The 26908-nt window shown below is 37.6% G+C and overlaps 2 protein-coding genes and 1 long non-coding RNA gene across 9 annotated transcripts; 2 read left to right on the top strand and 1 right to left on the bottom strand.

Moving 5' to 3' along the window:
- Positions 1–242: 242 nt before the first annotated feature.
- LOC109242649 (E4 SUMO-protein ligase PIAL2-like) lies at positions 243–26440 on the top strand. 5 transcript variants are annotated; one of them, XM_019409486.1, is made up of 14 exons: positions 243–771; positions 4782–4854; positions 5186–5251; positions 6831–6896; positions 6989–7071; positions 7498–7549; positions 7625–7696; positions 8225–8292; positions 8394–8442; positions 8564–8648; positions 8738–8836; positions 8968–9019; positions 9853–9963; positions 25965–26440. In XM_019409486.1, the coding sequence occupies exons 1-14, from the start codon at positions 617–619 to the stop codon at positions 26206–26208; spliced, it is 1275 nt and encodes a 424-aa protein (XP_019265031.1). In that variant the 5' UTR covers positions 243–616; the 3' UTR covers positions 26209–26440. The 5 variants fall into 5 exon arrangements, with proteins under 5 accessions (XP_019265031.1, XP_019265033.1, XP_019265032.1 ...); XM_019409488.1 differs by lacking the exon at positions 25965–26440 and having other exon boundaries at positions 8394–8433; positions 9866–10371; XM_019409487.1 differs by lacking the exon at positions 25965–26440 and having other exon boundaries at positions 9866–9922.
- LOC109242648 (proline iminopeptidase) lies at positions 9450–16275 on the bottom strand. Of its 3 annotated transcripts, none has more exons than XR_002070422.1 (11): positions 15899–16275; positions 15238–15374; positions 14983–15156; positions 14488–14724; positions 14253–14353; positions 14092–14164; positions 13169–13237; positions 12918–13025; positions 11742–11867; positions 11307–11570; positions 9450–9921 (listed from the first exon to the last, which is right to left on the bottom strand). XR_002070422.1 is itself a non-coding variant. In XM_019409483.1 (10 exons), the coding sequence occupies exons 1-10, from the start codon at positions 16230–16232 to the stop codon at positions 11376–11378; spliced, it is 1554 nt and encodes a 517-aa protein (XP_019265028.1). In that variant the 5' UTR covers positions 16233–16275; the 3' UTR covers positions 11163–11375. The 3 variants fall into 3 exon arrangements, 1 of the variants encoding a protein (XP_019265028.1); XR_002070421.1 differs by having other exon boundaries at positions 9659–10193; XM_019409483.1 differs by lacking the exon at positions 9450–9921 and having other exon boundaries at positions 11163–11570.
- Positions 23219–25687, top strand: LOC109242651. Its single transcript, XR_002070423.1, has 7 exons — positions 23219–23267; positions 23343–23414; positions 23938–24000; positions 24130–24178; positions 24300–24384; positions 24472–24569; positions 24701–25687. It is a non-coding gene; the product is annotated as an uncharacterized LOC109242651 (long non-coding RNA).
- Positions 26441–26908: the final 468 nt, after the last annotated feature.

Here is a 26908-nt window from a genome sequence, read left to right as displayed (position 1 = left end):
ATTATTTTTGTTCCTCTATGTAGAAAACTTTATTCTTTTCAACTCAAGTTTGCATGGAAGGTTACGTCTCGCTGAGGCATATGTAAAACGCTTCGCCTTTTGCCCACGCCTTTTAAAACAGTGGACACAAGTTGTAGTTGATACAAGCTGGTAACAATAGAATAATTGTTACTAATTATAATTAGGCAAACTACGGTGTTTTATCAAAATTCCACTTTTTGAAAACCATTTCAAAACGCAAATTATTGACTTTGGACTGATTTTCAAAGATGGAGCAGCCCAAGTTCATGGTTGTGGTTGGTTTTGATTTCTAAACAACAGTACACACAATTATACATATAGTACTAGTATATCTTTGGGGGCGGGCAAAAATTGGAGATGAAGACATTCCAGAGTTTGGAATTCATGAATTGCAAGCTGTACAACGGTTTAACGTTTTGCAACACTTGGCAACGGGAAAGCTCTGCATGCAAGAAGAACACGAACAAGCCAAAAATGGAGAAACACGAAAAACGTGAACTAAAGCAACATAAAGCTGTTGTTTTAATTTTGTTACTGCTGTTGAGCAAATCGAAAACGAGAAGAAGCAGACTGCAGTTACTTAGCGTTCTCGAAAATGGAGAGACCGACAAGCAGCTCGGCGAAGGTGCAGAACGCCGGCACGGCGTCGATGCTGGTGGCGACGGTGGCCGATTTGATGTCTCTGTGTATGCAGACTGGTCACCTAAATAATCTTTCAGTGTTCAGCGACCTCTGCCTCTCTTTAGCCAAGTACGCATACATTCTTCTCTATTTCTGCTTACTAATTAACTCATTTACTAACTGTGTGTACAGAGTCAGATCTAGAATTTAAACGCAAAATTTGCACCTCTACACAAACATACATACTTTTTTCATCAAATCAGCACAACCTGTTTTTGGAAACTTGAAGTCGAATTTTTCAGCTTCAACCGTTTGACAAAAATTTGAACTATGGATTGCGGCCAAGCTTTGAGTTGTTTGGCATTGTTTGAAATGCGTGCTCTGTTTACTGCTGGACTAATTCTCAAAACGTGGAGTCATAAATTAGGTAGTTCATGTTGGAAGCTTATAAAATCGTTGTGAAGATCAGGTTATGTGCAATTGCTGATATACTTATTCGTATATGTTTAACGTTATGCCAATGAAGCTAATATGTTTGTGGGTTGACCTAATAAATCAGCTGAATCAGTACTGATTGTGCTACATTTTTAATTATTGAATTGTCAATGTTTTAGTGGAATTATCTATGTGAATGCATCAAAATGAAAAACATAGGTAAATTAAGGTGCAAACAGTGAAACGCTAGGGATTAATTTGAGGCAAGTTTAGTTTTGTCAATATCCTCTAACAGCATAGCCTTATGCGACCGCACAACTGGAATTTGCTGCTGTAGCAATCAGTTTTTCAACACTTCTATTACTTCAACAGTGATAGGAAATTACAACTCAACTCAAACTATTCAAGGAATTAGAGACACTAAACTGAAATACACAGAATAGAGAAGAAGGGATGAGAAGCTTAGACTAAGAATGAGGATGAGATGATATAGACATTCGAGAAGGAAGATGAGGAGAAGCAGACATTTCATTCAACAACACGCATGCCCCGTATCTTCCCCTGGATCCCAAATATAACGTACTAGTATTCTGTTTGGTTGTTCAATCATTGGGCCTTTAGCTCTTCGCCCAATAGTCCCAATTGGGTCAGCCTCGTCCTCATTTATGGCCCATAATCCCTTACCAAGTAAGGTTGGTTCACAACAATACTCTCGTCCTCGAAAAGAACCTTGTCCTCAAGGTTCGAGTCAAGAGAGGTGTTAGTAGCGCGCACCCTGCCAATTGTCTCTACACAAAGGTATCCTGGGGAATATAAGGAGAAGATGTGATCTATGTCAACGTGACATGAGATGGTGGCCACTATAACATGGACAACCTTTGGCACAATACCACCATAAATCATAAGGCAACAAGCTACAATCTTGGCATTTAGGGGGTCACACTTGACTTGAGCTTCCTGGACAATTCTCTCCAAAGTAAGAGCGTTGGTAACCCCAACAAGTAGGTTGGTTATGGAGTTCTTGAACAGTGCTCTTTGTGCACAAAAGATCACAATACTTTCCATCATCAGCAAATACCAATTGAAGGACAAGAAACTATTTTGCATTGCCTTTGAAAAGATCTGTGGTTCATAGCATTTCCCAAACATAACATTGTTATAAGTAGTTCCTGATAGAATTAGAGGAACTTGGTGTATATCTAACAGATATCTACTCCAAATAGTAGGTGCATGTATAAATCTCATTTTCCAAAAATTCAAACTCAATAAGGATGAGCCAGTTAACTCATGCTCACTAATTATTGCACAACGTAGTTCTTTTGGAGAAATAAATTGGACAAAATCCATAATCACTCCCTTTTGCCTCTGATAAGTGTTCGTCCATACACAGAATGTAGCATGAATGGAAATAATCTCATCCTCATGTACAGTCTTAGAAAATAGCATCTCGGCACTGTCCAATTGAGCATTGTTGGTATACATTTTAACTAGGGCAGTAGCTACAAGTTCATTAACGCAAATCACCAGCTTGGATGCCATATCAGAGTATAACATACTAAGCTCAAGAGCCTTTCCACTCTGTAAATGCCTAAACTGATCAATTATGTATTGCTCTTCAATATGTGTAGGAGCACCATCAAAAGAACACAGGAATGAAAGCGCTATAGACTCACTCAGTAGCTTGTATGATGCATGAGAATTTCTAAAATTACAACTGCATTCAACACCCCTTGCAACTCCACCTGCATGCTCCCACGCATGCAAATTTGCAAATAAATAGCTCCTTCTTTTTCTAGCTTCTTCAAAAAGTTTATGTGCCTCCATGTTCTCTGTAGAACCCGCTAGAGCCCTGAACTTGGAACTAATTCCCGGATCCCATACACAATGATCCCTCGCAGTTATGGGAATGGTGACAATAAAGAAATTAGCACCACAATAAAATGGATATCGACTCAAATTATGGCGATCAATGAACCCCATCGTAGATTTCCCATGCTCAACATCGGGCATTATTTCATCCGAAGTCTTGTCACTTGTTGAAATGCTATCTTCATTCTCCATACAAAAATTATCAAGACATAGATCCTCAATAGTCTCAGGCTCCATGAAAAATTCAGCAAGATACATGTCTTCAAAGGACACAATTTTAATTTTCTGTTTACTAGAGCCACAACCAAGAGAAGTTGCAATAACGTACCTCCGTGATGTATCTCTTGGGGAACGTGTATCCCGAACTGCAATAACAGGAGGCAGGAAACCTCTTCGTCATCCTAACCGGAACTGCCCATCTTCTCTTTTGCTTGAGTTAGCAAAACTTCAGTGCCATCATCAACTTTGACTTGTACCACTACATCTTCGTCCTCACCCTCTGCTTTAGTAGCATCAGCTCTTGGTATTGTTGTTTTATCATCTACAACGTTATCAGTTTCCCTATCCAGATTTTTCCCAAACACATCGTGGTCAGAGTTCAGATTATTGTGGTCTGATCGTGGATTTCAATATTGAGGCGAGGGCGATTTGGCCATGGCGCTCCAAGGCGGAATAGCTACAGCTCGTGCTGGACAATAGTCCACTGTGGTAAGCTTCCGGAGAAAGGCTAAACGCCTGTCAGGTGCTTCCCGACTCTGAGTTCGGTAATGAATAAACAATTTTTCCACGAAATGGTCCTAGTCCGCTAGCTGTTTGTTTCGATATAACCAACAATACCAATCCAAAACCTCACCATCCAAATATAAAGAAGCCAATGATAATTTATGATCTGAAAAAATGTTATAGCGTGTGAAATATTGTTCTACTTGAAATAGCCATGCCGCTGGATCATCACCACTGAATCTGGGTATTTTCACCGACATAGCTTCCATGGACGAACCCAACCCAAAGCGAGACTGAGAAGCGGTCGGAGTCATTTTCCCACCACATCTTGTAACATACACTGAATCTCAGCGATATCCTTGGAAAATGAATTCGTCACTCCCTTCACAGATGCATCAATGAGAGCCTTGAGCTTGAGTTTTTGGTCCTCCATTGAAGACCTCTGGATGAAAGCACCAATGTAGCAATTAGTTTTTCAACACTTCTATTACTTCAAGAGTGACAGGAAATTACAACTCAACTCAAACTATTCAAGGAATTAGAGTCACTAAACTGAAATGCACAGAATAGAGAAGAAGGGATGAGAAGCTTAGACTAAGAATGGGGATGAGATGATACAGACATTCGAGAAGGAAGATGAGGAGAAGCAGACATTTCATTCAACAACACGCATGCCCCGTATCTCCCCCTGGATCCCAAATATAACGTACTAGTATTCTGTTTGGTTGTTCAATCATTGGGCCTTTAGCTCTTGGCCCAATAGTCCCAACTGGGTCAGCCTCGTTCCTCATTTCTGGCCCATAATCCCTTACCAAGTAAGGTTGGTTCACAACAGCTGCTTAAACAGTACTTATCAAATTTCTTATGCAATGTAGTTGATGCCCATCCATAAACCTCTTTATGTGCTTTTGCAGACAGACAGACATATACATATATATATAATGGACTTAATTTCAATCAATTACTCCTTAGCAGAACATACAAAGATCTATTTTAGTCCCACTATATTTGTTGCTTTTTAGAAAATGAGTTAAATTCAGTTTTCTCGTTACTTTCGACCTGGTCCTGATTCTCTTACTTGAGATAAACTTATGTTTGAAATTCAAATGCAGAGGCATTGATCATGCAGTGGCTAACAACGAGGTCCCCTTAAGATCACATGAGCTACCATCACTCTTAAAACAGGTAAGATAGACCAAGATGCAAACGGAGTAATGAGCTTCTTAAATTTATAATGAACACTGAAACTGCAGACATTTTTCACATTCTCAGCCTCTCAGGATGCTTCCTTTCGAAGCTGCATTTGTGTCTTAACTCTAGTTTGCTTAATGTTTGTAAGCTATCATTCATAATCTAATGTAAGTAGATAAAAGCTGAAAATAAAATTTGATGCTGTGGTCAGTTCACAGTGTAAGTGCAGCATCTTGATGCATCCACTGTAGAATATGTTGAATACTTTTTGAATCTAATGGGAGTGTGTTCTGGAGATTTATCGTCTGTTTTCATGTGCCCCAAGGTGTACAAGTATAGGAATGACTTTTCCCTCCAAGACGCTTCTATGGTGTTACTGATGTCTGTCAAGGTATACCAAATCTTTCATGTTTCCTCATAAAATTTGTCATATTAGTTTCCGATATGGAAACCTCAAGTGGTAGCAACTAAACTTCTAATTCCAGCTTGTATACCTCAGTTCTACTTGCACATCCCAGAACTTGTATGCAGTTTATACTTTCGATACTATTTATTCTCTTTAAGTGCAAATTTTCTGTATTGTTTCCCGACTATTATGGCTCGCTTTGCATTGTTATAATGTTGTGGTCATTGATATACAAGTGCTGTATGTGCAAGTTCTGTGCTTTTTCTACACCTTGTATATGGGGTGCTGACTAAAAAGAACTTTTACTTGTGCTGGACCCACCATTAATTTCACCATCATACTCACATCTTCTTGACCTCTTCTGCCGCAAAGGACCCCTAGTTCTCATCAATAATAAGCAAGCAAGTGCAAACAGTCTCAAACACAAACCTACTACATCTTATTGTTGCTTACAGGCTTGCATGATATCGGTATTCCAATGCAGCAATTAGAGATGCGTTGGTAAAGCTATTAAGAATCCCCTTTCCTAATTGTTGTAAATGTTCTCTTGGCTATTTTCTTTATCAGAGGGAGTACCATATCCTGAAAATGAGATAATCACAAATTAGGAAATTATAGTTTCTAACAGAGTTGGAATAAGATTTATTATTTCCTTGTAACAAATGTTTCACAAATTAGCTTCTGAAACTTAGAACTGCAAATCCTGTTATAGATAGACATAACTAGTATAGTAGCCAAAGTAACCTTTCTAGGAGCACATAGATTTCTTTATATTGAAAGGAGGTGATTTTGAAAAATTAAAAGCCAGAAGTCTTATGTCCAGGTTAGAGAAAATTTGACTTTCAGCATACTGGTATCTATCTGTGCGAATTAAATGGCAACTTGTTAGTGTATTGAATAGTAAATAATCTCCCACAGCAGGCGTCTAAAATTTATGTGCCATTTGTTTGGGTGGACAGCAAAGAATTTGATCTGCTGTGAAAAAAAAGAAGAAAAAAACACCCCTATGAAGATACTTACCGGTGCTACTCCATTCTTAAATCTATGAAAATAGTTTGTATTATATTAGCGCAAATAGAAACATATAGTTACTCAGGTGATTATTGACTTAGATGGTTATAAAGCCCAATCAAACAAAAAACAAAATCAAATTTAGTATCCTCTCCAGAAGATGAGTTCAAAAACATCTATGATATATGGACGGGGAGGTAGGTTGGGTAAGGGAGAGAAAGGACAGGATAGTTTTTCTGGTAGTTTACTAGAAGTAAGGAACACTGCTTAGTTAGAGGGTTAGACGTGGAATTGTTATTGACTTCTAAGAGATCTACAGACCCGTTATAACATTCCTCTCACATGATAAATCAGATAAAAGTGCAAATATGCTTCTTCCTAAATACTGAGTTCTTTTGTGAACCAAAGAAGAGATAAGTAATGGTTTAATTTGTTTCCAACATTTTGTAGAAATCTCTTTATCATGTTCATTTCCATCCGAAATGTTGCAAAGCTGGTTACTCTTGTACTTAGTTTTGACTAAATGGATTTGTTGCATCTGTGTCCTGATCAGAGTGCCTGCAAGGTTGGGTGGTTTCATAATGAAGATACCAATGATCTGCTTAAACTTATCCAGGAGGTAAGTGAAACCTTTCGTGTTGATCCTGCTCTTTGGTTTTCAATGACTTCGTATCTTGTGACTTCCGATCTTATTTTTGGGATCCTGCTCAGGTTAGCAGATACTTCTCCAGTGCTGAAGATATTGGTGTTGACCCCAGCTACGTCCACCCTTATGTTTCAAAAGTATTAAGAAGGTCTGTACTCTTAATGTGTTAGCCATGTCATTACTAACTGCACCTCTATTTTTAACAGTTCCCTTAATACATCAGAAGATTTAGAAGGATATGGTGTGACATTTCTAGCCGTGGTAGTTGTACTGCCAATTTGTCAATTAAACTTTTGTTCTTCTGATTGGCCATTCTTTTTTTTTCCTTGAGATAATATGATTTTCCCTCTTTCTTTGTTAGCAATCAAACTGCTTCAACTAAAGCAAGTTACTCCTTATTGTATTACTACATGACAATCATGTGTCATGTCCTAGAAATTAACTCGGTGGGTTTATATTTTTTTGTCAATACATGGAGCTCACAATTCTATTTCCCTCACCAATCACCATCACCATCCCATCTCCGCAGTCACTTTCACTTTAGAATAATGTCAAAGCCTCTTTGCAAATGCAGATTCTCTCCAAAGCTGAAGATGGACAGGATAGTAGCTGCTTTTCAAATCAAGGCAGGTTAATTTGTCTACTAAATGGTCTTGCTATAAATTGAAATTTTGGTGGTCTAATTGGTTACTTTTGTGTAGCCTGGATTTGGAGCTTTTCATGCTGATTTCCACATTTTAAGGGGAATGGTCACTCCAGGGAAGGACGAAATAGTGAGTGCCTTTAATCCTTTGAGGTGTAAAAGCGAGCTGGTTCAGCTGAAGCATGTTGCTTATAGTTGAATAAGAATTTAGTTTTCTATTATTAATATCTTTTCTATTCTGACACTGTTGCGGTTCTCTCATATACATTTTTGCAATTTCCATTCCTGACTGATTAAACTGGTTTTTTTTGTTGTTGTTGTCCATTCCTGACTGACCTGGTTCTTGTGTCCAATTAATCCAAACATTGTTTCGCATTTTTTGGCTTCACTAGTGGGGGAATTCCAAAATATGAATCTAGAGTACTGTTGCAGTTCTTTTGCTTCTTGTCATTGCTACCTTCGCTACTGTCCTGTTCTAATTAAATAACGCTAGTCATCCAGTAGCAACTACCATGAGCAGTTAGGAGAAAAGAAGTTAGGTCTTTATTTTTGTACTTTCACTGCTTTAAATATATTTACATCATACTGTTCGAGCTCTTACATAATATTACTACTATTTTTTTCCATGTTCCAATCTTATTGTCTAAATTTCATGCAGTCTTTACTTGTAACAAACGTTGACAACATGGAGGCAGCATCCTGCATCATTGCTCCACCAGAAACAACGTATAACCTACTTTACTTTATTCTACTTTGTCAGCTTAAACTCTAATCCCACATTCTTCCTTTGATGCCCGGGCCTAATTCTCAGCTCTTCTTGAGTGTAGCTTTCTTTTAAATGGAAAACGGCTGGAGGAGACGACTAAGGTGTCCATAGTCTGTTTCTCTCACCAACTAATTTCTCTCTCTGAATGATTTTTTGCTATCAATTTTTCGAGTTGATCAATTAGTGTAACTGCGCAATTCATTCAATCTCCATTATCCTGAAATTTTGCAGGACAGTATGCAGCAGCTTCCCACCAACATCACTAAAATGCTCAAATATGGTGTGAATGTTCTACAAGTCGTTGGACAACTTAATGGTACCCAAACATTTTCCCTACTGATTTCATTTTTCATGATGAATGTTCTTATCTATTATTCTATACTATGGAAAAAAAAACTTTTACAGGTCATTATATTGCTGTAATTGGCATAATGAGCTTACTACCATCTTTAGAGTCTCATGGGATAAAAGATTGTGGTAGACCTCTTCCTTTAGCTTGTTCAGGTAAACCCAAATAAAAAGAAACAACAACGATGCACTTGTGTTTTAGTCTGTTTAGGTGAACATATTTGATAGTTTGTGTAAGGAGATGTTTTGTATAACTTGAATAGTTATTTGCTCCTACTTCATCGCAGATCTGGAAATTGTTGAGAACTCATCAAGAATCTCGCTTAATTGGCCCATCAGGTAAATTATCATATGACACAAAAAAATTCTTAGTTCATGTCTTGGCTTTTCTACTCTTTTTTATATTTATGGATACATGTTTGAATATGAAAATGCCATGTAGCACGCACACTATATTTATCTCCTAAATTTTCCCTAGCAGATGCTCCCCTGGCGTTAAACACAGTCCTCTTGCTACTATTTTCTGGACCCAGTCCCTCTAATCTGAATTAATTATATGGCTAGAAATTTTTGAGTTTTTTTCCTCTGGGATCAAGTTGGGTCGCTTGCTGAATGCTGACAGTTGTGTCTACTTACGAACTCAATATCAGCCCTGGAAAGGTTGCGTATTTTCTCCAGCTAGTCTTAATTTAAAAGAGTCTCTTGGATTATATTTGTTGCTAATATACGTAGTCACATACACATACAAACCGAGACAAACTCTCATGCGCATGGAGTGTAATTTTTCCTTTGTAGTCCATCCAAAGATAAATGACGAATCATTTAATAACTAGAGTTTCATCACTGATCTAAAATCAAGTTTGCTAGCTGGTTTACTTGCATATTGGTGATGATAATTGTTTGAGCGTGCATTTGGCGTCTGCAAGCCTGAGTGTTTCCTGAGGTTTATTTGAGGTCCTTTTTGAGACTAACGGGAAGTACAATTATAATGCTACCAATTATTAGTGATTATTCTTTTTTGCATTACTGTTAATGATGTAGTGCTTGCTTATCACTACTTGAAATTCATGTAACCTATTTGCCAGTTCCTCACTGCATAAAACCAGGATGTCTTCAAGAACTAAGGATTTATCGAAATGTTGATAAGGTAACTCATGCTTTAGATCTCCTAGCAATTCTTGCCAGGTCTTGAATGAGGTAGCCAACGAGGTTGTTCCTGGAGTCGCATCCGCAAATGGATCCTGGAAACCAATTGTACAAGACAAAAGTGTCTCAAGTCAAACATACAGCAAAAGCCAATACATTGAGCAACTACGGCATGAAAGTAAATACAGCTTGAGCGCTGCAACATTGGATAAAATTCAAATGCCAAAGCCTAGGATACTTGTGCATGCTTCTGTTCCAGTTACATCAGTGAAAACAAATGCCCCGGCAGGCTACAGTCAACAACCTCGAAGAACCTTTCTGGCGCCATCTTGTCTTGCAACAACTGAAGAAAGCTCAGAAATGTGTTCTGCCATGGTTAACCAGCTTAATGAACAAAGGATAGATAGCTTATTGGTACCAAGAACAAATTACTGGATTCCCTCCGGTACAACGAGGGAGGGGCAGCCTTAGTAGCAGACCCTATTCGGCTATATTCCAACAATTTATGTTACTACACTGTGTGATCGATAGTATCCTTTTCATTCTGCGTGCTGTTTTCACTGCTTTATTTAATATGAAGGTATTCACCTACAATAGATAAATTCCGTATAATTGTCTATCTAGAATCTATTTAGCTATTTTATTACTTAAACATTTTGTAAAAAAATCAACTATTGATAGAAATTTTTAATTTCTACTTCTAAAAATAAATATAAATTAGTTCACGATTTCAACTTCAACCGGTTAACTTGACTCGAAGAAAGATTGCTTGTCTAACTTTCATAGATCTAGTGGTTAGACATTTTACCTAAATGATTAATCAATTGAATTGATCCAAACCAAATGAGGGTTGGTGCGGGAAAGATAAGAACAGAGAAGGCCGAGGAAAAGGGAGTTCCTAATTATTTAATGTGATTTGCTAGAAGAGATCATGAGATCTTTTACAGCGTTCCAGTGACATTATTAATTGCCGAAGAAGGTTATGCTCTACTCTTAGACTGATACCATCCTCTGTCACACATATACATGTCTTTTTCACTATGGTGTGTATCCATGGGTTGTAAGATGGGGAGGTGGGGACGGAAGGATAAGAACAAAGAAGGGAGTACTTTCTTGCATAAAGCATAGATGAGAAAAGGTCCAGAGATAGAATGAGGTAATCCTTGGGCAAGACATTCGAGACAAGCTCTTGCAAAATTCTAAAAGCCAACAACAATTCAACTACTTCTGTTCCACTGCATTTTTTGAAGGCAAAATGTGGTATATGTAGTTCTTGCCTTTTTGATTCTTTCAAACCGCATATAAACTACTGAAAAGGACATTCAGCAACGACATGTTCATTGTAATGGCTTATTTTCATTATAAAATCTTTTGAGCAGGTGGGTGCGCGGATTGGGGGTTGAAGATATCTAAGCCACAGTACCCATGCACAGCATAAAATATTTATTGAAAGGTCTACAGGAAATAAAAAGAGAATTACCAATAAATTCATCAGCATTATCTAAAGCCTTCGACACTGTAGAGAAAGTGTTGATGGTGGCCAATAGAGTTAAAACAGGGGCTTCTTTCCATTTAACATGGCAAGCAAATGATCCAATACTTTACTTCCGGCATCTCTCAGACCAGAGTGCATGTACTCATTAGTAATCCAAAGCCTGATTCCAGCTATCTGGGAAGCAGTCTCCATAGATAGGTTAAAGTTAACATACATGTCTTCGTAGTAAACAGCAGCTGCAACTGGTACCTATATATAAAAAGAGCCCGTGTGTTAAATATGAAGTATAAATCATTCAATCAGTTTACTGTCACTTCTTATCTATTACAAGAAGTGATAGACGTCAAGGTAGATTCAAATCCTTAACATAATGATTGACACGAGCCTGAAATTGTCAACTTTAATAGAAATACAACATACCTTGTTATCCTTTAATGCAGCAATATCATACAATGAAGGCCAGTCCTTCTTCTCTGCTAATAGCAGGGCCGCATCTTTGAATGGCCTCAAGGCATGGACTTCATCAAACAACCATGGGAATATCATCTACATGTTAAATTAAAAGGCAATCAACACTTGCTCAATATACGAAAAGTTCAAACTTTCTATTTTTCACCCGAAATAAACAAAGGGTCTCTTAATTCCAGCTGAACGAAATAAAAGCATTCTGCAAATTTTTGACCTCAGATCAATGGTCCATCATACTAAATGCAAAATAAATCCATGTGATATCAGCTGAATGAGTGATTAATCAAAATGTCCATAATAAAGAAGTGTAGGTTTTATTAAATCACAAAGACAAACCTCACAACTCTGATCAATAATAAGCACCTCATGTGGGACGGAGAAGCTCTTAAACCCAGTACATTAAGCATATTTTCAGCAGTTCTCAGAACTGGTCCGTGGAGTATGCTCTGGGTTATGATTTCGTCCCTGATTTATTGGTTGTTCATATGTCGTTCCTAATCAATCACATTGTTTAATTGATCCTTTCCTCCAATCCCCAACCAAATATCCTCGTTCCTAATCAATCACATTGTTTAATTGATCCTTTCCTCCAATCCCCAACCAAATATCCATGACTTCTAGGAGCAGTGTGCAGTTGGAATTTTCTTATGTTGTCTTTCCCCATTATGTGCCTCACACGGGAAGTGTGAACTAGAGAAGATTTGACAGTCAATCCTGTTGAACTCTAACCATAGTGTTTCTTTGCATTTGTTCTCTGAGGTTTGAACTCTCACCATTGAGGGTTTCTTCTCTCTTAGTCACTCAAAAATCACCATTTCCAGCAATTTGAACCCTTAGCACCATAATTGAATCTCTTTCATTTACTAAATGAGGAGGCAACTAGGAAGAAGACGAAGAAGAAAATTGAACTTAGCTAAACAGCAAGGATGAGCATATACATCGTAGTTGCACATAAACAAACTGATATTAATATAATTTCAGACTCTATGGTCCATGCCACATCTCTACTGTGCAGTCAATGTGGAGGTCAGATCATCACAAAACTTAAGGCGGAATTAAAACTTTCGTTTGATGCTTGATTCATATTATGGCGGTTCTTAACTAAAAAACGTCCACATTGTGTCTTACCTCTCCAGTAAAAAGTACGGGGCGGCTGCCTTTTGCTGCCTCAATTGCGTCGAATTTGTTCTCATTTTCAGCCCTAATTCTGTGAGCAGACCACAGTGATGAGGCACCCTTCATATCAGGAAAAAACAATGAATTAGACAGTAGCATGGATGCCTGCAGAAAATAGGTACCCAAAACTATAGAAATAGATGCAGAAATTCCTTTAGCCAAGTAGTAACACTGTTGTAGCCGTACCCCTATTGAAAGTTTACCTGGCAATATATGCTTTCATGCAAAAGAGCATATAAAGGGTTTGCATCAAATGCTATCCATCTCTCATACTGCAATGTCACAAAGAGTTCAAATCAGCAGATATCTCATCCAGCTCCTGCACCTCTAAATACATCTCGAATTACCAAGAAAATGCTGGCAGTTCATTCACACAAAATGGGCCGGAATTTCAGATCCTTAGCATCTCCTAAATGGCAAAGAATCTCACAGTCTACAGTAACAGATATGAAAAACTCTGTTTACTTGTTAACACTCGAAAACACAGCACTTCTACAGTTATCTTACACCTATATGTCATCACCAAAGTCATCATGAGCTGCTAAAGGCTTAAATATGTCATTATCCAAGATAATTCACATCTGAAGAACTTTATTTCTGTTCAGCATCTTAAATTAATTTTTACCATGCAACAGAATATCAAATTTTCCAGAGAAACAAAACTGGTAAGTTAACATGACATTTAGTTTCTAGTTCATAGGAGATCAGACATTGCACATGAAAGATTTTTGCATTCTTCCTTAACAGGATGTTCGCTCGTGTGTTCTTTTCTCTTTCCTCCCTTTATTTTTGTATTTCTTCATTTGAAGTCAAAGCAGGATTAATTAGTCATGAATTATCCTATTAAAAAATCAACACCAAGATAGTCATTACGAGTACCATATAAACAAACAGAGAAGAATGCAGGCCACTGAAAATTTTTATACTGATGAAACTGTACAGAAAGCATTTGAACTCAATGTAGAAAAATTCAAGGAAGATATCTATTGCAGCATGTTTAGTTCATGAACCATATTTACTTATTGCTGAACAAGATCTCAAGTTCTTCGCAATATTGATCAAACTTAATCTCAAAAGAATAAAAATTCACTGTTTTTATTTTGTAAAAACCATATGTATAACTCACAGCATTCAAGAAGTAGTCACTGATTCTCCTTTTTGCTCCTTGAACTATTACAGGATCCCAGACTCTCTCAAACCTATAAGCATAGTATGGATGTTAAAGATTCAAATGTATGATATTTTTTGGGAAAAAGAAAAAGAGGAGATGGAAAAATGATGGCTTACAGGTAATGCAATCGTTCAAAACCAGTACTAGATCCTAGGCCCGAGAGACCAAGAAGTTGTAGTCCTCGAGGTGTTAAGATGCCGCCAGATGGAAGAGGCACCTATGTCACACACAGAGAGAAGGAGGGAGATAGGGTAGGGTGCAGAAAGATAGAAACGTTAACATTATTGGAAAAGTATGTATCGGATGGACTCATATGAAAAAAGTTAATGTATACAAGTATAATTCCCTTACCCCTCCTCCTTCAGATTCTGCCAGATAATTTACGACATCACGAACAATTTCAATATCCTGTGGAAATCTCTTGTAATATTTTTCATTCTGATGAACAAGCTGCTCAAAGCCTGCCTTGTAAACAGCATCAGCTGTGCATCCTTTTCCAATTGGAGGGAGTCCGCCAGTTATAAGAGCGTGTTTGAGTCCTTTGGGAGCAAAACTCAAGTAAGTAACTGCGCAAAATCCTCCAAAGCTCTGCTCGATTATGGATCCAATCACAAGCCGGCGATTTCAAGCACAACTAACATCAGAATTAAGACTTCCATACATCATATTAGATGATAGTTTTACCTCAAAAGATATTTTCAAATAAACTTTTAGAAAATATATAATCAAAACGAAAATCGAAAAACTTATTCCTGAGGTAGTCTCTTTTAACAACTTATTGAGAGAATAGCACGATGACATTAAGATAGAAAAACCAAATACTGAAAAGCTTCAAAGCTATCTGACCTGTCCAAGTATTGTCCAAGGTCCAGCACCAGGGACAAGACGTTTTCGGATGAACTCGGCATCCTGTACTATATTATCAGCTCGGAAATGTCTCAAGTAGTTAACTAAATCATCAGCAGACTTCACTTGCGACATAGACGATGGTGTTAATGCCGTTGATAAACCTGTTCCTCTCTGCAGCAAAAGTATAGCAGAAGGAATACAGCAAACTGCTTATTTCACTATGGTTGAGAGACGGAAAAAGAGAGAGTCTACCTGATCCATTAAAACTACACGGTATTCCTCACATGCTCTGCTTATCCATCCTCCAGCTTCAGTTGGTCTGGGGCATTCAAAGCCTGGTCCACCTTGCAAATATAGTAGATATGGCAGAGGTTGTTCCTCCTTACCAACTGCAGTGTACTTGATAATCAGTAGAGAAAATAAACTAACCAAAAACTGTTCTTAAAAGAAAATAACAGTTGGCTAATCACAGAATCAATATATAAGCAGTGCTAAAGTGCATAACTTGAACAAATGTGAGACAAGTATTTTGAAGCTAATAGCTTAAGCAGTATTTGAAAAACTTCTCCTAGTACCTTACATATCAGTTAAGATGAAATTTAGAGCTTTTACTTCTATTACTTTTGTAGTTCTTTATAAGCTAAGCCAAGACCAAACACTACCTAAAATACTAATCAAATAGAATCAACACATAAGCACGCCAGTACATAAGTTAACCGAACAAATGTGAATCCTTCAATCAAACAACTACACCTCAATCCAAAATTAGTTGAGATCCACAATATGAAGATCCTCGGTATCTATTCAGAAGTAGAATATTTTTACACGCAATCGTTAAACTTAGACAGAGTAAAGTAGTAAACAAATGCAAAATCCGTAATGATGAACAATGGGAACCGAATTAGAGTAATACCAGCAACGACTTCCCGAGCGAAGACAGTGATTTTAGGAGTGGAAGAGTGATCGAGAGAGTAGTCGAGAGGAACGTTGAATCGATGATCGCGCAATCGGAGGTCGGGAACGGAATACCAACCGCCGGCGATGTGGTCCAGCGTGGAGTTGCCGTCGACGGCGGCCATCTTGTTGGCGGCCATGGCAGTTAGTTTTGGGAGTGAAGGAGTAGTGAAGGAGTGGAAGTGGAGATATTTTGTTCGAAGCGGAGAGAGCGAAATAACGGAAGTAGAAAATGGGAATAGGAGGTGAAGATGGAGGAGTGGCTTTATCAATGACGAATGAAGTGCCCGCATTTTGACTTTCCAGTTTACTCTGTTGGTCAAGACTCAAGAGTTATCTTCACACACTGTATTTGATAAGGGATAAAATTAATTACTTACATTATTTATCTCAAAAAAAAAATAGTTATATACTCCCTAAATATGATAAAGAGAAGGTACAAGTTATAATATTTCACACTAGAAAAGAAGATGGTGATAAGAATGGAGAGTGAGGGTGTTTTAGCAACGCAAGAGAGAAATGCAATATTTCTTGCTATTAGATTTTTTTGTCTTCCTTATTTTACTTACATATTTGGTAAGTTTTTCCCCATAGTATTTAGCTTACACTATATTTAATCGGAAAAATTAAAAAGCTCAATTTCATCTAAATTCTCAACTCATCAAGATAAAATAAAAAAATAGAATGTTACAAAAAGTTTTGTCCCTTGCCGTAAAATTTGAAAGGTACCAACTAGAACTTCATAAGTAATCATAACTCATTAAACAAGGAAAGACTTGCAAACATTTAAACATATCTAATAAGCCTATGAGCGATACCGTTTTTCATAATAGATTGAATATTTCTGATTTGTAATCTGACACCTTTTAATAATAAAAAAATTATTTCAAAAACTGAAAGTAATAGAAATTGAAAATATGTATTAAAAACTATAGAACTCCAAAATAAATTCAGAACTCAGAAGTGTATAATTTTTAGTTACTAATAGTAATTTATTTTATAATTTGCTAGAGGAGAGACCCGCGCAAAATTGTGTGAGACCTAAACAGCCAATCCCACTATCCCAGTACGAGGTTTCACTTTCAACTGGCAAGCACCGCTGCTTCTGAAACTCCCAGAACAATGAAACTCGCAGCTACAACAAAATCCCTCCTTGATCTTCCTACACGGCCTAAAACCGGCAGTATTGCCGGACTGAGACACTTCTCCGGCGAGCTCGACGATTCACATAAACCGCTTCCGCCGCCGCAGCCAATTTCCGAAATAGTGTCCCTCCTCAAAACTACCGATCACAATGACTGGAATTCTAACCCCCAGCTTGTTGAATTCCTTCACACCCCTCCTTTCCCAACTTCCCTTCTCAAAATCACCGTCAATTGGGANCAGTTCTTTGAATTCTTCAAAAGTCATAACTCTAGTTCATCATCAAGTTCTTCTTCTCTTTCCTTCACATTTCAAGCTATCCTCGAACAAGCAATGCGTGAAGAAATATCTGACGTACCGAGTAAGCTTTACCATCTTTTTTCCTTTGCTAAAGATGGAGAAATCCCTTTATCCATCAATGCTGCGACTCTTCTTATAAGATGCTTTGGCCGTGCCAAAATGCTTGAGGAATCGATAGCCGTGTTCAATGCACTAGACCCTGAATCAAGAAACACAAATGTGGTTAATTTGCTGTTAGATTGCTTGTTTCGTGGAGGGAATACTGATGATGGGTTCAAGGTGCTCGACGAAATGCTCGAAAGGGAGAGTAGTTTCCCGCCGAATGAGAGTACGATGGATATTGTTTTATCTGCTATTTGGAAGAGGAATTGGGTTGGGAGGAGGATGAGTGTGGAGGAAATTTGTGGACTTGTTGTGAGATTCTTCGAAAATGGTGTGTTCTTGGATGATGTGTGGCTTACTAAATTGATTACCAACTTTTGTCGAAGCGGGAAGAGTAATAAGGCTTGGGACCTTTTGCATGATATGATGAGGTTGGGTGGTCAGGCGGAAGCTGTTTCATTTAATGCCCTTTTGAGTGGGTTAGGTAGGGAGCGTGATTTTGAAAATATGAATTTGCTTATGAATGAGATGAAGGAAAAGGAAATTAAACCAGATGTTGTGACATTTGGGATTCTCATCAATCATTTATGCAAAAGTTACAAGGTCGATGAGGCAATGCAGTGTTTGAGAAGATGGGAGGCAGTGAAAGTGATGGCGTTCTTAACCTTGTTCTCTACAATACATTGATTGATGGGCTTTGTAAGGTAGGGAGGCAAGAAGAAGGGTTTAAGTTGATGGAAAAGATGAGGCTGGAGAGTGGATATGAACCTAATACTGTTACCTATAATTGCTTGATAGATGGTTTCTGCAAAGCAGGCGAGATTGAGAGGTCATACGAGCTTTTTGACCAGATGAAAAAGTGCGGGGTTGTGCCAAATGTGATTACTCTGAATACTTTGCTTGATGGAATGTGCAAGCATGGGAGAGTTAACAGTGGTATAGAGCTTTTTGCTGAGATGCAAGGGAAAGGTGTAAAGGGGAATGCGATCACTTACACCATCCTCATTACTTCCTTTTGTAGTGTCAACAATATTGACAAAGCAATGAAGTTATTTAATGAAATGTCAGAAAATGGGTGCTTCCCTGATGCCAAAGTGTACTACAGTTTGATTTTGGGCCTTTGCCAGGCTCGAAGAACGAATGATGCTTCCTGTGTCGCTTCAAAGGCGAAAGAAGCTGGGTTTGGGTTGGACATTATCTGCTATAATGCTCTGATTGGGGGATTTTGCAGGAAAAATAAGATTGATGAAGCTCATAATATGCTTAGAGACATGGAGGAGGCAGGTATCAAACCTGATCGCTACACGTACAACACTTTGATATCATATTTCAGCCAGAAGGAGCAATTTGCAACTGCCCATAGAGTTATGAAGAGGATGATTGATGATGGTTATTTGCCTAATGTTGTTACATATGGAGCACTAATTCATGCATATTGTTTATCTGGAAATGTTGATGAAGCTATGAAAATATTCCAGAATATGAGTTCTTCTACAAATGTGCCACCAAACACTGTCATATACAATACTTTGATCGACGCTCTCTGCAAGAGTGACAAAGTAGAAGCTGGTATTTCTTTGTTGGGTGATATGAAGGACAAAGGGGTAAGACCAAATACCATCACATACAATGCCATCTTTAAAGGCCTTCAGGAGAGAAATTGGGTGGAAAAGGCATTTGAAATAATGGACCAAATGACTGAAAATGCATGTAATCCTGACTACATTACCATGGAAGTCCTAACCCAATGGCTTTCTGCCATTGGTGAAACAGAAAAATTGCGAAGCTTTCTGGAAGGATATGAGGTTTCTACTTCAACTGCCTAATACTAACTGGAGTGGAGGATATCCTTCCTAGTTCCGCTGTGATATTCACTGGGTATGGTGGAGATTCTTTTGCAGTCAGTTGAGGTCCCATTTGGATACCTTTCTCAGCCTTTCGGCTAAGATCAAGTGGAATGTGCGAGGTCCCATTTGATCTTTAAGCTCTGTGCTGTCATTTGAGATACCTGCTTTGATGCATAAGTTGTTCAGTAGGTACACAAATCATGTTCTATGAAGACATCTCCATCCATCTTGCCCTTCTGATGAACTGAAAATCATTCCAACATGACAAAATGATGTTACAAGTTTGGTGGGCGTGCTACGCCAAGAATTTTTGTATTTTCACATTTCATCCAAGTTGTAGTTGGTTTAATGCAAGATGAAGTTTATGTATGCTTATACTGTGTCAAGTTTGTTCTGAGCTTAATATTTTGGCTTTGGACGTATCTCAATGCTATTCCTCTTTCCTTTTTATGAGCTTACCATTGTCAGTGTTTTTGTGGAATTGTCTGTGAATGCATCAAAATGAAAAGCATAGGTAAATTAAGGTGCAAGCAGTGAAACATAAGGGATTAATTTGAGGCAAGTTTAGTTTAGTCAATATCTAACAGCATAGCCTTATGCGACTGCACAACTGGAATTTGCTGCTTAAACAGTACTTATCAAATTTCTTATGCAATGTAGTCGATGCCCATCCATAAACCTCTTTATGTGCTTTTGCAGACAGATAGCCAGACATACACACACACACACACACACACACACATATATATATATATATATATATATATATATATATATATATAATGGACTTAATTTCAATCAACTACTCCTTAGCAGAACATACAAAGATCTATTTTAGTCCCACTATATTTGTTGCTTTTTACAAAATGAGTTAAATTCAGTTTTCACGTTACTTTCGAGCTGGTCCTGATTCTCTTAATTACTTGAGATAAACTTTTGTTTGAAATTCAAATGCAGAGGCATTGATCATGCAGTGGCTAACAACGAGGTCCCCTTAAGATCACATGAGCTACCATCATTGTTGAAACAGGTAAGATAAACCAAGATGCAAATGGAGTAATGAGCTTCTTAAATTTATAATGAACATTGAAACGGCAGACATTTTTCACATTCTCAGGATGCTTCCTTTCGAAGCTGCATTTGTGTCTTAACTCTAGTTTGCTTAATGTTTGTAAGCTATCATTCATAATCTAATGTAAGTAGATAAAAGCTGAAAATCAAATTCGATGCTGTAGTCAGTTCACAGTGTAAGTGCAGCATCTTGATACATCCACTGTAGAATATGTTGAATATTTTTTGAATCTAATGGGAGTGTGTTCTGGAGATTTATCATCTGTTTTCATGTGCCCCAAGGTGTACAAGTATAGGAATGATTTTTCCCTCCAAGACGCTTCTATGGTGTTACTGATGTCTGTCAAGGTATACCAAATCTTTCATGTTTCCTCATAAAATTTGTCATATTAGTTTCCGATATGGAAACCTCAAGTGGTAGCAACTAAACTTCTAATTCCAGCTTGTACTCAGTTCTACTTGCACATCCCAGAACTTGTATGCAGTTTATACTTTTGATACCATTTATTCTCTTTTACTGCAGGATTTTACTGTATTTCTTCCCGAATATTATGGCTCGCTTTGCATTGTTATAATGTTGTGGTCATTGATATACAAGTGCTGTATGTGCAAGTTCTGTGCTTTTTCTACACCTTGTATATGAGGTGCTGACTAAAATGTTGCCAGAACTTTTACTTGTGCTGGACCCACCATTAATTTCACCATCATACTCACATCTTCTTAACCTCTTCTGCTGCAGCGGACCCCTAGTTCTCACCGATAATAAGCAAGCAAGTAGCAAACAGTCTAAAACACAAACCGACTACATCTTATTGTTGCTTACAGGCTTGCATGATATCAGTATTCCAATGCTGCAATTACAGATGCGTTGGTAAAGCTATTAAGAATCCCCTTTCCTAATTGTTGTAAATGTCCTCTTGGCTATTTTCTTTATCAGAGGGAATACCATATCCTGAAAATGAGATAACCACAAATTAGGAAATTTATGACATAACTGGTATAGTAGCCAAAGTAACCTTTCTAGAAGCACATAGATTTCTTTATATTGAAAGGGAGGTATTTTGAAAATTAAAAGCCAGAAGTCTTATGTCCGGGTTAGAGAAAATTTGACTTTCAGAAAATCTGTGTAGATTAAATAGCAACTTGTTAGTGTATTGAATAGTAAACAGTCGCCCACAGCAGGCATCTAAAATTTATTTGCTATTTGTTTGGGTGGACAGCAAAGAATTTGATCTGTTGTGAAAAAGAAAAAAAAAGAACACCCCTATGAAGATGCTTACTGGTGCTACTCCATTCTTAAATCTACGAAAATAATTTTGATTGTATTAGCGCAAATAGAAACATATAGTTACTCAGGTGATTATTGATTTAGATGGTTATAAAGCCCAATCAAACAAAAAAACAAAATCAAATTTAGTATCCTTTACAGAAGATGAGTTCTGAAACATCTACTATGATATATGGACGGGGAGCTAGGTTGGGTAAGGGAGAAAAAGGACAGGATAATTTTTCTGGTAGTTTACTAGAAGTAAGGAACACTGCTTAGTTAGAGGGTTTGAAATAGAATTGTTCTTGACTTCTAAGAGATCTACAGACCCTTTATAACACTCCTCTCACATGATAAATCATATAAAAGTGCAAATATGCTTCTCTCTAAATACTGAGTTCTTTTGTGAACAATACTGAGCTCTTTTGTGAACCAAAGAAGAGATAAGTGGTGGTTTAAATTGTTTCCAACATTCTGAAGAAATCTATTTATCATGTTCATTTCCATCCGGAATGTTGCAAAGCTGGTTACTCTTGTACTTAGTTTTGACTAAATGGATTTGTTGCATCTGTGTCCTGATCAGAGTGCCTGCAAGATTGGGTGGTTTCAGAATGAGGATACGAATGATCTGCTTAAACTTATCCAGGAGGTAAGTGAAACCTTTCATGTTGGTCCTGCTCTTTGGTTTTCAATGACTTCGTATCGTGTGACGTTCGATCTTATTTTTGGGATCCTGCTCAGGTTAGCAGATACTTCTCCAGTGCTGAAGATATTGGTGTTGACCCCAGCTACGTCCACCCTTATGTTTCAAAAGTATTAAGAAGGTCTGTACTCTTAGCTAGCGTTTGGCCATAGATTCCAAATTTGTTTTGAAAAATCTGATTAGGGTGAAGTTTGGTTTGAAGATGAAAATGTGTTTGGACATACGTTTTCAAAACATATTCCCCAACTTTATTTTGGAAAAACATGTATATAATTCCCAAGTTTTGGGATTTTGGCCCAAAATCAGCAATTGGGGTGATTTTGGGATTTGAGATTTGAGATTTGGTATTTTGCCAAAATGTGGTCAAAATTTATGGCCAAACATGAGTTTTGAAAATAAATTCCAACTTTATTTTAGCAAAACTCATGGCCAAACAGGCCTTTAATGTGTTAGCCATGTCATTACTAACTGCGCCTCTATTTTCAACAGTTCCCTTAATACACTAGAAGATTTAGAAGGATATGATATGACATCTCGAGCCATAGTAGTTGGTACTGCTAATTTGACAATTAAACTTTTGTTCTTCTGATTGGCCATTCTTTTCTTTTTCTTGACATAACATGATTTCGTCTTTTTTTGTTAGCAATCAAACTGCTTTTACTAAAGCCAGTTACTCCTTATTGTATTACTCATGTGTCATGTCCTAGAAATTAACTCGGTCAGTTCATCCTTTTTTTTTGGTCAATGCATGGAGCTCACACTTCTATTTCCCTCACCAACACCATCCAATCTCCGCAGTCACTTTCACTTTAGAATAATGTCGAAGCCTCTTTGCAAATGCAGATTCTGTTCAAAGCTAAAGATGGACGGGATGGTCGCTGCTTTTCAAATCAAGGTAGGTTACTTTGTCTACTAAATGATCTTGCTACAATTTGAAATTTTGGTGGTCTTAATGGTTATTTTTGTGTAGCCTGGATTTGGAGCTTTTCATGCTGACTTCCACATTATAAGGGGAATGGTCACTCCAGGGAAGGACGAAATAGTGAGTGCCTTTAATCCTTTGAGGTGTAAAAGCAAGCTGGTTCAGCTAAAGCATGTTGCTTATAGTTGAATAAGAATTTAGTTTTCTATTACTAATATCTTTTCTATTCTGAAACTGTTGCGGTTCTCTCATATACGTTTTTGCAATTTCCATTCCTGACTGTTTAAACTGGTTTTCTTGTTGTTGTTGTCCATTTCTGACTGACCTGGTTTTGTGTCCAACTAGTCCAAGCATCGCTTCGTATTTTCTGGCTTCACTAGTGGGGGAATTCCAAAATATGAATCTAGAGTACTGTTGCAGTTCTTTTGCTTCTTGTCATTGCTACCTTCGCTACTGTCCTGTTCTAATTAAATAACCCTAGTCATCCAGTAGCAACTACCATGAGCAGTCAGGATAAAAGAAGTTAGGTCTTTATTTTTGTACTTTCACTGCTTTAAATATACTTACATCATACTGTTCGAGCTCTTACATAATATTACTATTTTTTTCCATGTTCCAATCTTATTGTCTAAATTTCATGCAGTCTTGTAACAAACGTTGACAACATGGAGGCAGCATCCTGCATCATTGCTCCACCAGAAACAACGTATAACCTACTTTACTTTATTCTACTTTGTCAGCTTAAACTCCTTTATTCTACTTTGTCAGCTAAAAATCTAATCCTCCATTCTTCCTTTGATGCCCGGGCCTAATTCTCAGCTCTTCTTGAGTGTAGCTTTCTTTTAAATGGAAAACGGCTGGAGGAGACGACTAAGGTGTCCATAGTCTGTTACTCTCACCAACTAATTTCTCTCTCTGAATGATTTTTTGCTATCAATTTTTCGAGTTGATCAATTAGTGTAACTGCACAACTCATTCAATCTCCATTATCCTGAAATTTTGCAGGACAGTATGCAGCAGCTTCCCGCCAACATCACTAAAATGCTCAAATATGGTGTGAATGTTCTACAAGTCGTTGGACAATTTAATGGTACCCAAACATTTTCCCTACTGACTTCATTTTTCATGATGAATGTTCTTATCTATTATTCTATACTTTGGAGAAAAACTTTTACAGGTCATTATATTGCTGTATTGGCATAATGTGCTTACTACCATCTTTAGAGTCTCATGGGATAAAAGATTATGATAGACCTCTTCCTTTAGCTTGTTCAGGTAAACCCAAATTAAAAGAAACAACAACGGTGCACTTGTGTTTTAGTCTGTTTAGGTGAACATATTTGATAGTTTGTGTAAGGAGATGTTTTGTATAACTTGAATAGTTATTTGCTCCTACTTCATCGCAGATCTGGAAATTGTTGAGAACTCATCAAGAATCTCGCTTAACTGGCCCATCAGGTAAATTATCATATGACACAAAAAATTTCTTAGTTCAAGTCTTGGCTTTTCTACTCTTTTTTATATTTATGGATACATGTTTGAATATGAAAATGCCATGTAGCACGCACACTATATTTATCTCCTAATTTTCCCTAGCAGATGATGCTCACCTGGAGTTAAACGCAGTCCTCTTGCTACTATTTTCTGGACCCAGTCCCACTAATCTGAATTAATTATATGGCTAGAATTTTTTGAGTTTTTTTCCTCTGGTGGTCGCTTGCTGAATGCTGACAGTTGTGTCTACTTACGAACTCAATATCAGCCTGGGAAAAGTTGCGTATTTTCTCCAGCTAGTCTTAATTTAAAAGAGTCTCTTGGATTATATTTGTTGCTAATATACGTACTTACGTTACGTAGTCACATACACATACAAACCGAGACAAACTCTCATGCGCATGGAGTGTCACTTTTCCTTTAGTCCATCCAAAGATAAATGACGAATCATTTAATAACTAGACTTTCATCACTGATCTAAAATCAAGTTTGCTAGCTGGTTTACTTGCATATTGGTGATGATAATTGTTTGAGCGTGCATTTGGCGTCTGCAAGCCTGAGTGTTTCCTGAGGTTTACTTGAGCTCCTTTTTGAGACTAGCGGGACGTACAATTATAATGCTACCAATTATTAGTGATTATTCTTTTTTGCATTTCTGTTAATAATGTAGTGCTTGATTGTCACTACTTGGAAATTCATGCAATGGAACCTATTTGGCAGTTCCTCACTGCATAAAACCAGGATGTCTTCAAGGACTAAGGATTTATCGAAATGTTGATAAGGTAACTCATGTTTTAGATCTCCTAGCAATTCTTGCCAGGTCTTGAATGAGGTAGGCGACGAGATTGTTCCTGGAGTCGCATCCACAAATGGATCCTGGAAACCAATTGTACAAGACAAAAGTGTCTCAAGCAGTGGCGGAGGCAGGATCTCCACGAAGGGGGTTCAAAAATATTTTTTGTAGCTAGTGGGAATCAAACCCATGACCTTATGTAAATTTTGAACCCCCTTAACCACTAAACTACACTTTTGGATTGTGTTAAGGGTGTTCAAAACTTAATATATAGAGGTAAAAAACAGATTTTGCCTTATATATGCAGTGTAATTTTTCGGCGAAGGGTGTTCAGGTGAACACCCTTGCGCCCCCGTAAATCCGCCCCTGGTCTCAAGTCAAACATACAGCAAAAGCCAATACATTGAGCAACTACGGCATGAAAGTAAATACAGCCTGAGCGCTGCAACATTGGATAAAATTCAAATGCCAAAGCCTAGGATACTTGTGCATGCTTCTGTTCCAGTTACATCAGTGAAAACAAATGCCCCGGCAGGCTACAGTCAACAACCTCGAAGAACCTTTCTGGCGCCATCTTGTCTTGCAACAACTGAAGAAAGCTCAGAAATGTGTTCTGCCCATGGTTAACCAGCTTAATGAACAAAGGATAGATAGCTTATTGGTACCAAGAACAAATTACTGGATTCCCTCCGGTACAACAAGGGAGGGGCAGCCTTAGTAGCAGACCCTATTCGGCTATATTCCAACAATTTATGTTACTACACTGTGTGATCGATAGTATCCTTTTCATTCTGCGTGCTGTTTTCACTGCTTTATTTAATATGAAGGTATTCACCTACAATAGATAAATTCCGTATAATTGTCTATCTAGAATCTATTTAGCTATTTTATTACTTCAACATTTTGTAAAAAAATCAACTATTGATAGAAATTTTTAATTTCTACTTCTAAAAATAAATATAAATTAGTTCACGATTTCAACTTCAACCGGTTAACTTGACTCGAAGAAAGATTGCTTGTCTAACTTTCATAGATCTAGTGGTTAGACATTTTACCTAAATGATTAATCAATTGAATTGATCCAAACCAAATGAGGGTTGGTGCGGGAAAGATAAGAACAGAGAAGGCCGAGGAAACGGAGGTTCCTAATTATTTAATGTGATCTGCGAAAAGAGATCATGAGATGTTTTAGAGTGTTCCAGTGACATTACTAATTGCCGAAGAAGGCTCGATGCTCGAAGATGAGATCCTTGATACCATCCTCTCTGTCACGGACGATGATGATAAAATGCATAAAAACCTTTCTGATATAGAAGTGACTTCTTGT

This window comes from Nicotiana attenuata, unplaced genomic scaffold, assembly GCF_001879085.1.
Source record: "Nicotiana attenuata strain UT unplaced genomic scaffold, NIATTr2, whole genome shotgun sequence".
NCBI classification, from domain to species: domain Eukaryota; kingdom Viridiplantae; phylum Streptophyta; class Magnoliopsida; order Solanales; family Solanaceae; genus Nicotiana; species Nicotiana attenuata.
The sequence above is the reverse complement of the archived record's forward strand: the minus strand, read 5'-3'. Positions and strand labels throughout refer to the sequence as shown.

Excerpts from the sequence above, each read along its gene's own strand:
- LOC109242649 (XM_019409484.1), top strand. The coding sequence starts at position 617 with ATGGAGAGACCGACAAGCAGCTCGGCGAAGGTGCAGAACGCCGGCACG. Across the intron at positions 5,252-6,830 it reads TGTTACTGATGTCTGTCAAG|AGTGCCTGCAAGGTTGGGTG; the intron begins GTATACCAAATC and ends TGTCCTGATCAG. Across the intron at positions 9,020-9,852 it reads TCGCTTAATTGGCCCATCAG|CAATTCTTGCCAGGTCTTGA; the intron begins GTAAATTATCAT and ends TAGATCTCCTAG.
- LOC109242648 (XM_019409483.1), bottom strand. The coding sequence starts at position 16,232 with ATGCGGGCACTTCATTCGTCATTGATAAAGCCACTCCTCCATCTTCAC. Across the intron at positions 15,157-15,237 it reads GTGTAGTTTTAATGGATCAG|AGAGGAACAGGTTTATCAAC; the intron begins GTAGACTCTCTC and ends CTTTTGCTGCAG. Across the intron at positions 13,238-14,091 it reads GTGACTACTTCTTGAATGCT|TATGAGAGATGGATAGCATT; the intron begins GTGAGTTATACA and ends GTGACATTGCAG.